This window comes from Ochlerotatus camptorhynchus, unplaced genomic scaffold (assembly GCF_037179485.1).
Source record: "Ochlerotatus camptorhynchus isolate MF236.1 unplaced genomic scaffold, CSIRO-AGI_Acam_v1.1 ptg000005l, whole genome shotgun sequence".
NCBI lineage: Eukaryota > Metazoa > Arthropoda > Insecta > Diptera > Culicidae > Ochlerotatus > Ochlerotatus camptorhynchus.
This window is the reverse complement of record NW_027040497.1, coordinates 1,294,500-1,310,092: the sequence shown is the minus strand read 5'-3', so window position 1 is coordinate 1,310,092 and position 15,593 is coordinate 1,294,500. Positions and strand designations below refer to the sequence as shown.

General features: G+C 40.0%; 1 protein-coding gene across 6 annotated transcripts in view; it reads right to left on the bottom strand.

Annotated features, from left to right (window-relative positions):
* TfAP-2 (transcription factor AP-2) overlaps positions 1-15,593 on the bottom strand; it is a 238,514-nt gene that overhangs the window by 23,281 nt on the left and 199,640 nt on the right. For 5 of the 6 annotated variants that reach the window (XM_065238918.1, XM_065238893.1, XM_065238957.1 and 2 more), the window contains 2 exons: positions 2,415-2,648; positions 2,182-2,346 (listed from right to left, as the gene is read on the bottom strand). In XM_065238918.1, the coding sequence (XP_065094990.1) occupies positions 2,182-2,346; positions 2,415-2,648 (399 nt within the window). Of the gene's footprint in view, positions 1-2,181; positions 2,347-2,414; positions 2,649-12,031; positions 12,114-15,593 lie in introns of those variants that run through there. The other variant, XM_065238922.1, reaches the window with a different exon arrangement.

Sequence of the window (15,593 nt, the reverse complement as noted above, 5' to 3'; positions counted from 1 at the left end):
AGTAGTGTTATGTCCCGAACAAAGGAAAAAAAAAAAGATGTAAACAAACATGTCATGTAATTTTTAGTGCTCCGAGACTGAAAAGTTCGATGCTTGACGAAAATTACGTTTGATTAAGCTATATTTCGCGTATGTTATGACTCAATTTTTTTTCAACATTGACGCTCGTATATGTCACTCTCATAGAACCTAAATTTACACGATTTTTTCTATGTGTGTATTGTAGGGTATTTGACAGTTTTTCTTGAACCAATGGCCACCATCTTGGATTTGAAAAATGGCGTCTGGTATCGATTTCCAGCCTCTACATGTCATCCCTTATTTGGAAATACCGATTGATCGAGGATCGTCACCAATTCGATCGTTCCCGAGAGCGAAAATTCAGATAATCCCGAGCAACCTGATTCTCAATAGGACCAACACTGAAATTATGGGAATTCTCGATTTGTTTAGCAAGTTTCTGAGCTTTTTCCGCATTTGTGATCAAAATTTTCCCACTTTCTTGAAGCGCTGGAATAGGTTTTTGAGGTTTTTTTTTTCAAAATTTTTGTAAATTTCCAAAAGGGTTTGAAACTCGGGTCTAATTTCGAAACATTATTTTTAAAAGCATTGTCCCTCAGGGTAGATAATCACTTTTTAGTTTGTTTTTGAAAATCCCTCCAGAGAACTTTCATGGCAGGTTCGCGTTTTCTTTGGTATTGCCTCCTAAGGACATTCTTCAGACGGATCAAGAGCCGAAGATTGTCGGCTATTATAATTGAATCGAATTTAACCTCGCATTTTGGTACTGAGGCAGCTCTTGTTTCAACTATAGAAGTAGTCAGATATTCAAGAGCATAATGAACATCATCTTTGGTTTACAAAGGAATCAACTTATAATCAACTCCATGGTAATTGAAATGCAATCGTGCGTGATAATCTCTATTCCATGATGATGCGAGTAAAAACAATTTGACAGTTCAAGAAGCTTGATCGGACTTTTTACGATGGTTCAATTCCTTAAGGTGATCCCTCGAAGAGTCCAAAAATGGTCGTCATGATGGCTGATGTGCCCTATCACTTCGAGTTTTCTAGAGCACAAATCTCAGATTCTGTAGTAACATTGCTCAACAAATTGGAACTCACTCCCCTGAACTGCAGCAAACGGTGAGTTTCAGATTGATAGTTATACGTTTTGTGAGAGCTGATATTTGTGCTCTTGAAATTTCGAGGTGATAATGAGAGTAATCTGAAATAAGGTTTCCTCAGCGATTCACCTTAGCCATCCCTTCAAAATGCTTTCCCTATTTCAATTTTTAGTGAATTGCTAGCGACTGACACGTGTACTCGACACGTTCAAAGGCACCAAGCGGAAGTGAACTTTCGTTACAAAAAAAAAGAGGAGAAATCACTTGTCAGCTTCAAAAAATTTAATTACATGAGAAACGACCGCTCACTAAAACTCAACCGTAGATAAGTAGCCCATTTTCCGCGGGTCCACACCAACTCACGGAACGCGCCTCCCCAAGGGTCTCCAACAATCTGAATCTCTTGCTGCAGCAGTTTATTTAAAAATCCGAAAATTGGAAGTAACGAAAAAATAAAATAAAATGAAGCATTCCATCGCGATGCCTCCGCGTGACATGACACGATCAAGATCTCGCTCTCCTACTAACAACGTTAACATGACTTTCGTATTTTTATTTGGACATGTGCGCGGACCTCCTGCCCCACACCCGTGGACGGTTTGGTCCTACCCCCGTGAGAGCGAGCGCATTGCGCTCAGGGTTCAAAACTATAACGGGTCACGTGTGTGTGTGTGCTGGCTATAATGATGAGTCCACTTTGACTGGGGCTAGTATTTAGTAGCCTGTCGGTCGATCGTTGTGCGTCTCTATTTAATCGATAACGACGACGAAGACAGCCCACTAGGACTGGCGGGCCCGGGACAGGTTGCCCAGGCGCTGTACGTTTTCAAAAATTAATTAACAAAAAAGCGTGATTTCATGTTATTGATTTCGTGCTCTCTGTTCTCGCGGTTGTTTTCGGTCAGGGAGTCTGTTTGGACAAATATTTCAATTTTATTACAGAGGTTTTTGACAGTTGGAAGTTGAAAGTGCTACGCTGGAGGTTGGGATTTTCGCGCTCACGAATGGGATGGAGGTTCGTTTGGTTTTGGTTTCATCGTAGCTAGATACTTACCACGTGCTGTTGCAGTTCGGATTCTCGATGTGATCGGTGTAGTCCTAGTTGCTCCTGTGACGGTCTCAAACCAGCCAGCTGGTTGTAGTGATGCAGGGGAGCGTGATGAAGCGAGGACAGCGGCTGCCCGTACGGGTCTGTGCTTAGGTAATCCAAGCCATGGTTCTGTGGGGGATGAGAATTTCGGTTAGACCAAAAAAGTCGACTTATGCCATCTGGGACATCGGACAAACCTGTTGTTGGGGCGGGCTCTGGGTGGTGTGATGGAAAGGAGGCGGGAAGTACGGGGGTTGAAAGTCCGACTGCAGCGTCTGGTGGTGCATCGTAGGTCCGGGACCGTGCGAACTTCCGTGACTGCCGCCGTGTCCACTGGTCGGTCCGTTGCGGCCCGTATGGCCCCCGGTGTGTGTGGTATATGCCGGACTACCACCTGAGAGTCCTATGCCTCCATGACTAGTGAGCCGCTCCTACATGTGTGGCGCAGATTTGCATACACGCACGCACGGAGGACGGTGAGAGATTGAGAAACGAGAAAAGAAAGCAGAAATTAGGACCGATGAATAGGCGAGGTGTCCGAGGGTTACAATTTATCAATCAAAATATAGTTTTCGATGATGACATGTGCTTTTTGGCTTCTTTATGGCCGGTGTTTTTTTTTTGTTTTGGACTGATGCTGCCTTTCGCTTCTCTTGATCGTTTTGATTGGTTGGTTATTCATAAATGCTAATAAAGTTTATTGGAGAAATGACGGTTGCAAGTGAGAACAAGAAACGGTTTCATAAAGATAAACATTAAGGTAATACGGTTTGGAAGCCTTTGCTCTAATGCCACTTCGCATTTTCTGGAATCTGGAGTGTAAATATCAGCTGCCACTTCGCATTTTCTGGAGTGTAAATACATACGATAATAAAACTGCTTCCCCATGTTTGCCGCGACACAGCATTTATAGAGAAGCAAATTTCATGCATGAAATCGCAATAGTGTCCGAGATTTACTCCCTAGAAAAATTGCCGTTGATTTGTGGACGCTGTATTGTATCTCCTTAAAGGATTTGATTATGGGGAATCAAGGGGTGACGAATTGCTCTGAGATCATTCATTGGTTTAGTACACAAGGTTACAATTGTTTAACAAATAAAACAGCGTCAGTAATGCTTTATCGATTCACGATTACGCCCGGTTTTTTAGGCAGATTTAAATAAAAGTTGTAGTACTTAGATGGGAGCTAAGTCAAATGTTAGTCATCATTGATGCATGAAGTACTTTATATAGTACATTCATGTACTTGAAGAATCGTGTTTTCGGGGAGTACAAGTGACAAAATGCATGTACAAGGTTTCAGGCATTGTGATTTGAACATCGTAGTAAAATCATAGAGGTAACTCTAAGACCAGAAGATCCCAAAGAAACGTGCTCAACATTTTGACTGAGCTGTGGTACTACACAGAAAAAAAAATTTAATATTACATCCAAGAGGATGCATTCCATTCATGTCAAAAATCTCAAACAATGTGTATGGCCACAACAATAAACAAATGCAGTAAAAGCAACGTAATGTCAGTTCATGCACTGTATTAATGATAATTTTGATCTTTTTGGCAAGTAATATTACACCATATTTTTGACATGATTGAAGCATAGAGGTAACTCTAAGACCAGAAGGTCCCGAAGAAACGTGCTCAATTTTTTGGCTCAGCTATGGTACTATCTTCGGTTCCAAGCTAATCGATGCACCCCTCGAAGGAAAATGCACGAACATCTAGCACTTCGACTAGAATGGGGTACGCTTATAGATATACTTGGGACCAATAGGCTAGTCAAGTAGTGAGCGAATTTAAAATCTTTAGTTGCCACCGGTTGATTGATGTGATATCAAAATTATTTTTTTGCTGTTTATCTTTGGTCCCAAGTTAATCGATGCACCCCGCGAAACATAGGAAAATTCACGAACCCCTCATTGTATCTGTCAAACTTTCATAATGAATCAAAACAAACACAGTGTTGTACTAGAATTTCGACAAGAATGGGGTTCGTTAATCGATTTTATAATCAAGTAGTGAGCCAATTTAAAATCGTTAGTTTTCACCGGTCGTATAGTTGTTGTATAATGCTCATAATTATTATACAAATAATGCTCATAGCTTGTCATCCAAGTGTATCCGTAGCATAACTGTTATAAATATTAAATGAAAGCTCAATCTCGCAAATAAAACCTCAGTCTCACAAACTAACAACACAATCAGGTAGGGGAGTTTTTCCTCTAGCAGATGGTATATAGTTTGATTCCGAAATTGAGCTCTTATTTGAAAGAAATCGTTGATTGAAGCCATTGTTGCTAGTCTCAAACCTCGAATCATCACGGAAATGACATCTTTACAAGCAGCAGAAGCTAATCTAAAAATGTAAAACTATAGATTACAAAACATAAATTACTATTTTGATTAGACAATTTACAGATTTACGAAGTCTTGTCGCACAACTGGAACCGCCATATTTGTTGTTGTTGTAATTTGCACTGAGCTAGTATTTTTCATACGATCGTCTTATGAATTTTGGACATGTTTTGTGTCAATACAATTCATACGATGGGTTTATGGAATTCACTTGAGTTTCGTACACTTTTGATTGTAAACTATATGTGCTATAGATGGAGTATGAATTCATAAGGTACCTATGCAATTTGATGGAGCTCGTATTTTCATGTGTTTATACGACGCAGCTTATGAAAATTTAAGGGACACTTTCCTCAGTGTCAGGTTAAAGATCTTAAATCGGTCCAAAACAACTGAGATACGATCGTGGAACTAGTTCTGTAAAACTGGTCATTATCGGTTTTCCCTAAGCCTTTTAAATGTAGGTATCAAAGTTCTTGATTTCCAATCAAAGTTCTTGATTAACAATTACAGTTCCAAAAGTTTTACACCAATATTTGGTATCCACCATTTTAATAACTCCGTTAGATTCTTATTCAATTTCACCAGCGAGAATGTTTTGAGCAAAATCTGAGCCAATCGAACATTACCATTAGATTTTTTTTCTGAGGATTTCTTATTCATACTAGTTCAATTTGCACTAGATTTGAGAGTATTGCATTGAACAGAAATTTAATCACCTTTATGTTTCGTGTGCTTCTCAAATTCAACTAGTTTTTCGAATCAAAAACAATATTCTAACTCTATTGATTAATTCATCTTAGTTGGCTATTGATGGCACCAAGAAATGTGCAAAATATTGCGATGCAATCAATTATTATTTTGCCGGTAATTCGAATCAAAAATAAAAGTCATGTGAAATGTTAGCTTCTAGCAAAGGTTGCAAGAATAATTTAGGTACAAATCATTGCTGCCGAATTGTGTTTTGTTTTCCGCGAGTAATCGGTTCAATTCCTTTAACTCTAGATTTAAGACATTAATCATGTATAATGCAAATGATAACTCGGCTCTGTAAAGTTTATTCAATTGAGCCTGTACAAATAAATTAATATAAAAAAAAAATGTCAGTTACCCTTACCCTGTTGGAAGAAGCTAAAAACATGCTGATAACTTCCTCCCCCACTTATCCCTTACATATTTTGTGGACGACCCTAACGTGATCACTTATCGTGAATGTTCAAGAACTAACTTGGCGAAGATATTAGATCGTTTTACCGTGGTGATCCAGCCGGTTTCCAATCCTCGCAGCTCATGGCGATTTTAGAAACACGGGAACGGATTTACCGATACTCTTAGCCCACGTCAGGAAGGGTAAATTGGCGTAAGTTTGCGAACTAAGAGTATCGACAAACTGACGTTTGAATCCTTATTTAGAAAAGCAGATACGTCCTGCTCAGGTAGGCCAGGAGAAGGAATTCAGACCGACGATTAGAAAGTTCAGCGCCCACCAGCTGACGAACGGGAACGGCCTACGACTCGTCGATTTCGCCGCCTCCAAGAACATGGCCATACGTAGCACCTTCTTCCAACACAGCCTCCCCTATCGTTACACCTGCAGATCACCACAGCAGACGGAATCGCAAATCGACCACGTTCTGATTGATGGACGGCACTTCTCCGACATTATCGACGTCAGGACCTATCGTGGCGCTAACATCGACTCTGACCACTACCTGTTGATGGTCAAACTGCGCCCAAAACTTCCCGTCATCAGCAATGTACGGTACCGACGCCCGCCACGGTACAACCTAGAGCGACTGAAGCAACCGGATGTCGGCTTAGCATACGCGCAGAATCTCGAGGCAGCGTTGCCAGAGGAGGGCGAGCTTGAACTCATCAAGATGGGCCCAGAAAAGTTGGCCACCTGCCTGCACCGGATGATAGTCAGGATCTGGGAAACAGAACAGCTACCGGAGGAGTGGAAGGAGGGGGTAATCTGCCCCATTCACAAGAAAGGCAACCATTTGGAATGTGAGAACTTCAGAGCGATCACCGTTTTGAATGCCGCCTACAAAGTGCTATCCCAGATCATCTTCCGTCGTCTATCACCTAAAATGACCGAGTTCGTGGGAAGTTATCAAGCCGGCTTCATTGACGGTCGATCGACAACGGACCAGATCTTCACCGTACGGCAAATCCTCCAGAAATGCCGTGAATATCAGGTCCCAACGCATCATTTGTTAATCAACTTTAAGGCGGCATACGACAGTATCGACCGCACAGAGCTATGGAAAATCATGGACGAGAACGGCTTTCCAGGGAAGCTGATCAGACTGATCAAAGCAACGATGGACGGTGTGCAAAACTGCGTGAGGGTTTCGGGTGAACTATCCAGTTCATTCGAATCTCGCCGGGGACTGCGACAAGGTGACGGACTCTCATGCCTACTCTTCAACATCGGTCTAGAAGGTGTAATGCAACGAGCCGGGCTCAACAGCCGGGGTACGATTTTCACGAAATCCGGTCAATTTGTGTGCTTTGCGGACGACATGGACATTATCGCAAGAACATTTGGAACGGTGGCAGAACTATACACCCGCCTGGAACACGAAGCAGCAAAGGTCAGACTGGTGGTGAGTGCGTCAAAAACAAAGTACATGCTAGTAGGCGGAACCGAACATGACAGGATTCGTCTAGGAAGTAATGTCACGATAGACGGGGATACTTTCGAGGTAGTGGAGGAATTCGTTTACCTTGGATCCTTAATGACGGCTGACAACAATATGAGTCGTGAAATACGAAGGCGCATCATCAGTGGAAGTCGTGCCTACTACGGGCTCCTGAAGAAACTACGGTCAAAAAAGATTCACCCTCGCACCAAATGTACCATGTACAGAACGCTAATAAGACCGGTGGTCCTCTATGGACACGAGACTATGCTCGAGGAGGACCTGCAAGCACTCGGAGTTTTCGAGCGACGTGTGCTAAGGACGATCTTCGGCGGTGTGCAGGAGAACGGTGAGTGGCGGCGAAGAATGAACCACGAGCTCGCTGCACTCTATGGCGAACCCAGCATCCAGAAGGTGGCCAAAGCCGGAAGGATGCGGTGGGCCATTAATTTGTTCAAGTCAAAGTACATTTTTCAAAACTGTCTGAATCTATACAGAATACAAAGTCTTAGACACGGCCCTATTGGCTTGGGATAGCCTCTTACAACAACTGTGATTGACGATGGAAATACCCAAGTAACAATTCAAGCTGAATAGTAAGAACAGAAGCTGATTGTTGGTTGATGTAAGGTGTACATAGCTAATTAACACCAGTCTGAATATATAGTTTATTAGTAGTGTTGCATTTGCGGCATTTTAGTTCTTCTATATTCACTGACTACCTTACTAATCCCAAGCAACACCAGCAATAGAGACAAGGAAGAGAAGCATTACTGTATAATACCAACCGGTGGAAACTAACGATTTTAAATTGGCTCACTACTTGACCAGCCTATTGGTCCAAAGTACATCTATAAGCGTACCCTATTCTAGTCGGAATTCTAGTACTACACTATGTTTGTTTTAATTGGCTATGGAAATTTGACAGATAAAATGAGGGGTTCGTGGATTTTCCTATGTTTCGAGAGGTGCATCGATTAGCTTGGGACCGAAGATAGTACCAAAGCTGAGTCCAAAAGTTGAGCACGTTTCTTCGGGACCTACTGGTCTTAGAGTTACCTCTATGATAATACTCTTTCGGTTGCTATTATTCAAATTGAATTTGACGTGCTTAAATTAATGCTCATACTTTTTACACATATGCTTAAGTGGTCCAGTAGGTATGATTGACGCCTGTAAACCAACGACTGCCGGTCCGAATCCCGAAATGCAAAGGTTATTTTTACACGTATAAACAATATAAATACTCAAATATAATTTGTCATCGTCTAGGTAAAGCAGTTCCATATCAATTATAATATATGAAGTGATCTTTCGTGGTTTTAAAAAAAAAAAACTTTTTAAAAGGGTCGAAAAAGACTGTTATTTAATGCCTTAAAAAGCTTTAAATTTATATAACTACTAAGCTTTTGGCTGATCAAAATCTCTAAATTTAGACGTTTAAAAGCTGAACAAAGGTTTACGTTGTCTATGTACAAAAATTGTTCAAACTAAGGCTGAATTAAAATCGTTGAAAGAACACTTGTTAAGCATCTAATTGTTACCTGGGTAACTATATTGTTGATCCTGGATCAAGCATACAGTAACCCCTCCATATATGCAGTCTCGGTTGTCCTTCAACCAATTGAGCTGATTTTCTGTAGATGACTAGTTTATGGTTGACACTAACCACATACAAAAAATCAGCGTAATTGGTTGAAGGACAGCCAAGAAACAGTATTGAGTGGACGGTACCACCCACCGCATATATGGCGGGGTTGCTGTAGTTCGTATTTTTTTACCTAGGATTTCACTTTCGCATTGTTCCAACTGAGTTCTTTTAGTAACGATCAACGAAATCCAAACTGCACGATCTATCAGATCTCTATTATGAGGAACCTACACGGGAGATAATCCGATTCGTTTTTTTTTAAATAAAAAATCATGAAATCAAAAAACTTGCCATCCCATGAAATCATAACAATGATTCACGATTCCGTTATGGAAATTCATGATTCCATAATGCAGTGGAATCATGACCGCTTCAAGCGTTACCTGGTGTTCACCGCACTACATAGGTATCTCTTATACGCCTTTTGCCTCCCATCTTGTACAAGTACTGATAGTCTAGTGGTCAAAGTATGGGTTTAATGATTGTAAGGTTCTTGGTTCGAATCCAGTCTATGGCTTTATTTTATTTTTTATACGTATATTGGTTTAAAAACTTAAAGTTAAACTCTTGAATTTAGTTCATGATTTTAGCTCGGATGATTCACGATTTCGGGAATCTTGGGTGCGTTACGCAAACATACCTCATGATATCATGAACATTATTCATGGTGTACTTTCATGAGATGAAAATACGGTATGTTCATGAAATCATGAGTAATTTTTCTCATTTCGGATTTTTGATTTGTTCCCGTGTAGGACTGGCAACCCATAATGTTCTGCTCAGTAAGTTAAATAATCACTACAAGGCAAGGCTGAAAGTCTCGATAATAAAGAAAGCTTAACCAAACGCTACAAGGCAATCGAACTCCTTACATAACAAAACGCGAGTTTCAACACACAAATTCCCATAATCTAGCAGATTCAGTGATTCTGGATTCCTCTCTTTGGTGTTTGTTTACTTGACAGTTTTTTTTTCAAAATACTCCAGGAATCTCTAGCATTTTGCAATGGAATTCATTCATTAATTATAACAAGAAATTCCCATGATAATTCTCTTTAAAATTTCCTAGAGATCCCCTGGAATTTTTATCCGATGTCCTTTGGAACTTTACTTCAAATTTGATTCCTTTGGCTTTATATTGAAATACTCATCAGAATTTATTTAAAATTCTCCTTGGATTTTCCTTGAAATTCTCTACATGTTTTCTTCTGAACTTCTATAAACCTATCCACATTCGGCTCGCTTGGAAATTTTCTTGGAATTCCTATGGAACTTCCTTCAAAAGTTCCCCTGTAATTCACCTTAGAATTCATTTGGATTAAATCTTAGCATTATAAATCCTCTTCCAACTAGAATACTTGCATGAATCTAATTTAAACTCCTGAGTTTTCCTAGAATTCACCCCAGGACAGTCAGAATTTATTTATACATATTCCTGTGGAATTTTCCGTAGAATTGGAATGCTCCTAGAAATCAGGAATTCTTCTCGGAACTATCTTGGATCTATCGTTTCCGTTTACTCTGTAACAAAGTGGGAATCCTTCTGGCTTCCTCAAACTCTATACCAGAGGCGAACCAGCCAAAGGCTGAACACATCTTTAACTAACTTAAATATTTCTCATTGCCCCAGAATCTTTCGAATTACCTAAATTTGATGTTATGCCTTATTTTTTTTTCAAAATCCAAAAAATTTAAAAAACTTTCTAAATCTGAAATCTCAGAAAAATAATCTTTGCCCCAGAATCTCAAAAAAACATTCATAGTGTATCAATGTTAGGTAGCTTTTCCAGCATGTTGCCAAATTAATCGGCATACATTTTTTTTTTCCTTTGGTTTGTTTTCCGTCGATCTTGTTTTCCGTGCTGAGCACCAATGCTACCGACGCCAGGAAGGCAGCTCCCACACCTGGACCCTACCTATCGACCCATCAACTCATGAACCGGGGACCAACGGCTTTACTTCCCTTCCGAAGGAAGGCGTGATCAGAGATGTTATGCCTCAGAACATCCCGGCGGCGCCGACTGGGATTGGACCCAGGCCTGCTGGGGTGAGAGGTAATCACGCTTACCACTACACCACCGGCGCCGCTTAATCGGTATACATGTTTAAGGATAAACTTTATTTTTATATCTTTAGGAACATCCTCGACCTTCTTCGGTGAAATAAACCGGATGGTGCGAGTGTTGGACACCGGATAGGATTCACCGTTATTTTCCTTTTGACCGATCTGATGACCCTTGGAGTGCGTGCCGATCGCGGACGTCTACTTCCGCATTTTTGTATGGGCCATACTGTACCTTTTAGTTGAGAACAAAGGATACGCACGGATAATATTCAACATTCATGTGTTAATTGCATTTTTTACACTTTGTGGGGTTAGCATCTAAAAGGGACCAATTTAGCTTTGACTCAGTTGAAATTTGCGTGAGTGGCGAATATTTTTCCAATTGCACCACTTTACGCAACTTAAAGCCCCGTTAATATTTGAATCGCTAAATTCCCAACACCCCAACAATCCCGTATCAAACTCCTCGAGAAAGCCGATCCAGTTGGTCACTCCACGCGTGAATTAATTTATTTTACGCACCGCGCTGATTTTGATGGATCGTAAAAAATGTCCATAATTTGCAACTATTTGTGATTTTCTTTTTGAACTGAGAACCACCTCGACCAAATGGCGAGCGGAAGCGAATTTTTATGACCAATTTTTGATTCGGTCACTTTCGTCGGAATGCCGTCGTCACCCGGTTTGATAGCTGGAAACTATACGACACTTTTTTTTTCGCGTAGTTTTGCGCGACGCTCTAAAAAGTCTATGTTTTGTCTGGGTAAGGAAAACTTGAACGGATGGGCTGTAAAGATTTGGCCATCTGCGCGCGATCGCCATTGCTTATTGCGTTGAATGGTCCATAAATTGGTGTCACCTGTTTGTGTGACTGGCCACTCACTTCCGGTCGTCGCCGTCAGTCCAAAAGGGCAGCCTGGCCGCGAGTTGAAATTTTCGGGCCAACACAAAAATCGTGCTGGTTTTAATTAAAGTAATCAGCATCGCATTGGTTGATAAATGCGCGCGTACGGGAAGCTTAATTTCATGTGTCGGACATTTCACGAACGGATCGCGAATCAGCCCGCGCGGCTGGGATGGGACACAATAAATACCTGTACTTCGATAACGGATGACATGTCCACGTAAGCGAGGGCCATGTTTTCGGTTGCTGCCTCGACGATGATGATGATGTTGCTGTTGATTGGAGGCCTACACTGCGAAATTCGGTCAAACTATCTTCCTCCACTCTTTTCTCGCCGTGGATCTTTGGTCGTTACGTCGTTAATTTCAAATCACAACACCATCAATTTTCAGCATTGTCAACATTGTTTGTTTTATTATATTTTGGCATTTTTCCGCTGTTGATGCGCGGGCAGAGTTGTTGATGCACCCACCGCGGCGGTGTTCGGCGGAAAGGGTTTACTGACGGATGGATATTACAATCAATTAGCACACTGTTTCTTTTTCCCGTCTGTTTGGGCTTTGTTGTTGGGATTGAAAGAAAGAAGAGGTTGCGGCCGTCGTTGTGGTTGGGAGATAGTGGGAGAGAGGAGCAGCTGAGAAAAGAGTTGACAAGAACTCCCCAAAGCAGGGGGTGGTGAGGATGGTAACAGAAGCGGAAAGATATTAAAAGTTATGGACTGCTTTTATTGTGGCGTGGGAATTTGGTTTATCGATGGCGTTTTTATTTTTTATTCCGGAGAGCGTGATGATGCTGATGATGTCGCGCTTCACGGTCGGTGGTGGTTAAAACACATTGGTTCGCGCTGGCCGGGCCTGCACAGAAGTGGCAGGTTAATTGTTGCGATTAGTGATAGTTTTTTTTTCCTGCGTGTGTTCGGTAAGATAATCTTTTTTGTTTTGTTTGTCTGATGAAATTAAGATGATTGTTTGAAGATCGGTCTATGGAAAAATATGTATTTAACTGATGTTGCGTAAACAAAGATCAGGCAAATTTTTGCATTATAAAATATTTAAGCAGCAGGATTTTGCATTGCATCATATGTCATTCTGTTGAGTTGTTGTTTTCAAGTCGTAGTTGTTATGTAGTGACATTTGAAACAAATGAAATTTAATTTGACTCTTTACGAGACGCAAGCTAAACATAACTAAATGTCACATGTTTATTTATATTCTGACCGAATTCATCAAATAATGATTGATATAAAATTCATTGAGATCCATTTTTATGTGGCAGTTGGTCATAACAAAATAAAGTACGGGATATGGATGTAATGTCGGCCTAAATGCCCCTAATTTGGGCCCATACATAAATTCATCTATCGACTAAATTGTAAATATCGACCTAAAATATCCATCAGTACCGTCCCAATCAATGACACATTCGTCTAGATAAAATTGATAAACAGCAGATTTTAGCGATGGGTCCAATCTTAGATCCATAGGCCAAAATTAGAGCCATTTCCCCTATTACGCGAAATAGAAAAATGTAGGATTGCATGGAATTTTTCGCAATAAATCGTTACTTGGAGACGCTTGTAAGGTATGAGTAAACTTGTAGCAAATGGACGCAAACATATTTAAAATCTATTTAACAAGACACATTACGGAGATGTTTTGTTATTTTGTCCAACAGTAACGCATGATAGGAGATTAATATAGGGAAAATTGATGTAATGTCGGCCTAAATGCTCCTAATATAGGCCCATACATAAATTCAGCAATCGACTAAATTTTCAATAGCGACCAAAAATATACATTAGTACCGTCCCAATGACGCGTTCATCTAGATAAAATTGATGAATGGCAGATTTTTAGCGATGGGCCCAATCTTAGATCCATAGGCCAACATTAGAGCCATTTCCCCTATCCAGCAAAGATTTTCTAATGAATTTAGAATAATCAACAGCTGTTTATAGTGTATCCAACGTTCCATTTGATCAAACTCTTCCAGAGTATTTTCAGAGAACTTCTGAAGCATATTCAGAAAGTTTATCATGTCATTAAGCTAAATGCCATGAAGTCGAAGGCCCACATGTCGATCGGCAATACGCACAATAATATTACCGAATGTGAAACTATATCAGGATCTTGAATTCAGAAAACTATTCGATCAAAAGCTTAGAGAAATGTTCATGCTCCGAAACGTTGGTAACATTTAAAAAGAGTCTTGATCTCAGAATATTAAAATTTTCTAAACTTGGATTTGAGTGCACCCCATTAGGCATAAATACGTTAGGCATACGGACGTTAGGCATAATAGACGTTAGGCATAATATACCTTGCTGCTGTGCAACTCTAGAAACCTGTTTCGAGCATGGTAAACAATGCTTAAATTAGGCTAAGCGTTGAATAAAAGATGATACAAGTTATACAAACATAGTTTATTTAATAAGCACAGTTTGGAATCCATTATTTATCATATCATAAGTGACGTAGCTACATATTTACTCAGAATCAAGGTTAGTAGCGATAGCCATTAAGTAATCTGGCAATAAAAATTCAGCATGGGGGACTAGGGGAAAAGGCTCTAATGTTGGCCTATGGATCTAAGATTGGGCCCATCGCTAAAGATCTGCTGTTCATCAATTTTATCTAGATGAACGCGTCATTGGGACGGTACTAATGGATATTTTTGGTCACTATTTAAAATTTAGTCGATTGCTTAATTTATGTACCATTTACCCTATATCTTGAAATAAAAAAAATCACACATTGGTTGTAATATATTCTTGCTTTATTATATTGTTGCAGTTGTCAAAGAAGAAAAGGTTTTCCTCAAAGAACAGCTCATAAAATGAAGAATGGTGAATTCTGTGGTTTTTCATTCAATAAAAAAAAAACATACCTGCTGCTTCCAGGATTTACTCCCATACTTTTTGATATAACGATTCTGTTTTGTTGTCATCAGAATGAAAACTAGCGGAACCGCCTACTGATGTGAGGGAGCGATACTTCCATGAACAGTGACGAGTTGCCGAAACAAACAAGGAACTGTGGCAAACGTACCATCTGCAACCCAATACTTTGCCTGTCCAAGACGTCGCAAGTTTTCATGAGTCCCAAAAATTAAGGTTCTTTCATTATTGTCACCGATGTCAGCAATCAATAGACGGTCCCCATGATCATCCTTCTGGAATTCATCGGGTAGATTATGCCTAACGTCCATTATGCCTACCGTCCGTATGTCTAAAAGGGGTACACGCTTGGATTTGGATAGTTTTCCAAGATCTTGCACCTGAATCGAATAATTTGATTCTGAACATCGGGGAAACTATTCATAGCATTATCGCAAAGATTTTGTGAAATGCTTATCATAGAATTAATGATGTTTTTATAATTTAATTTTTCAAACATCTGTTCATTACAGTGATTACACCAACTATTACAACCGTGGTATTAAGCAAGTTGCTGATCGATATAGAAATATGTATCATAATACATATTTTAATTTCAATCAACTCATCAACAGAAGATCGCTGAGATCTAATTGCTCAGCTAATATTTGATTACATGATTCAATGCACTATACTTAATATTTTAAAAGATATTCTATGAATACACAGCAAAAAATTCTGAATTTTAATTGTGATGTAAACATTCATTCACGTAAACTTGTTATTAATTTCACGCAAAGGAGCAACTTGTAAGCAATTTTGTTTGCAAAGATTGGCTTTTGTATACAATATTTGCAACCTTTCATTAAATGTCTCA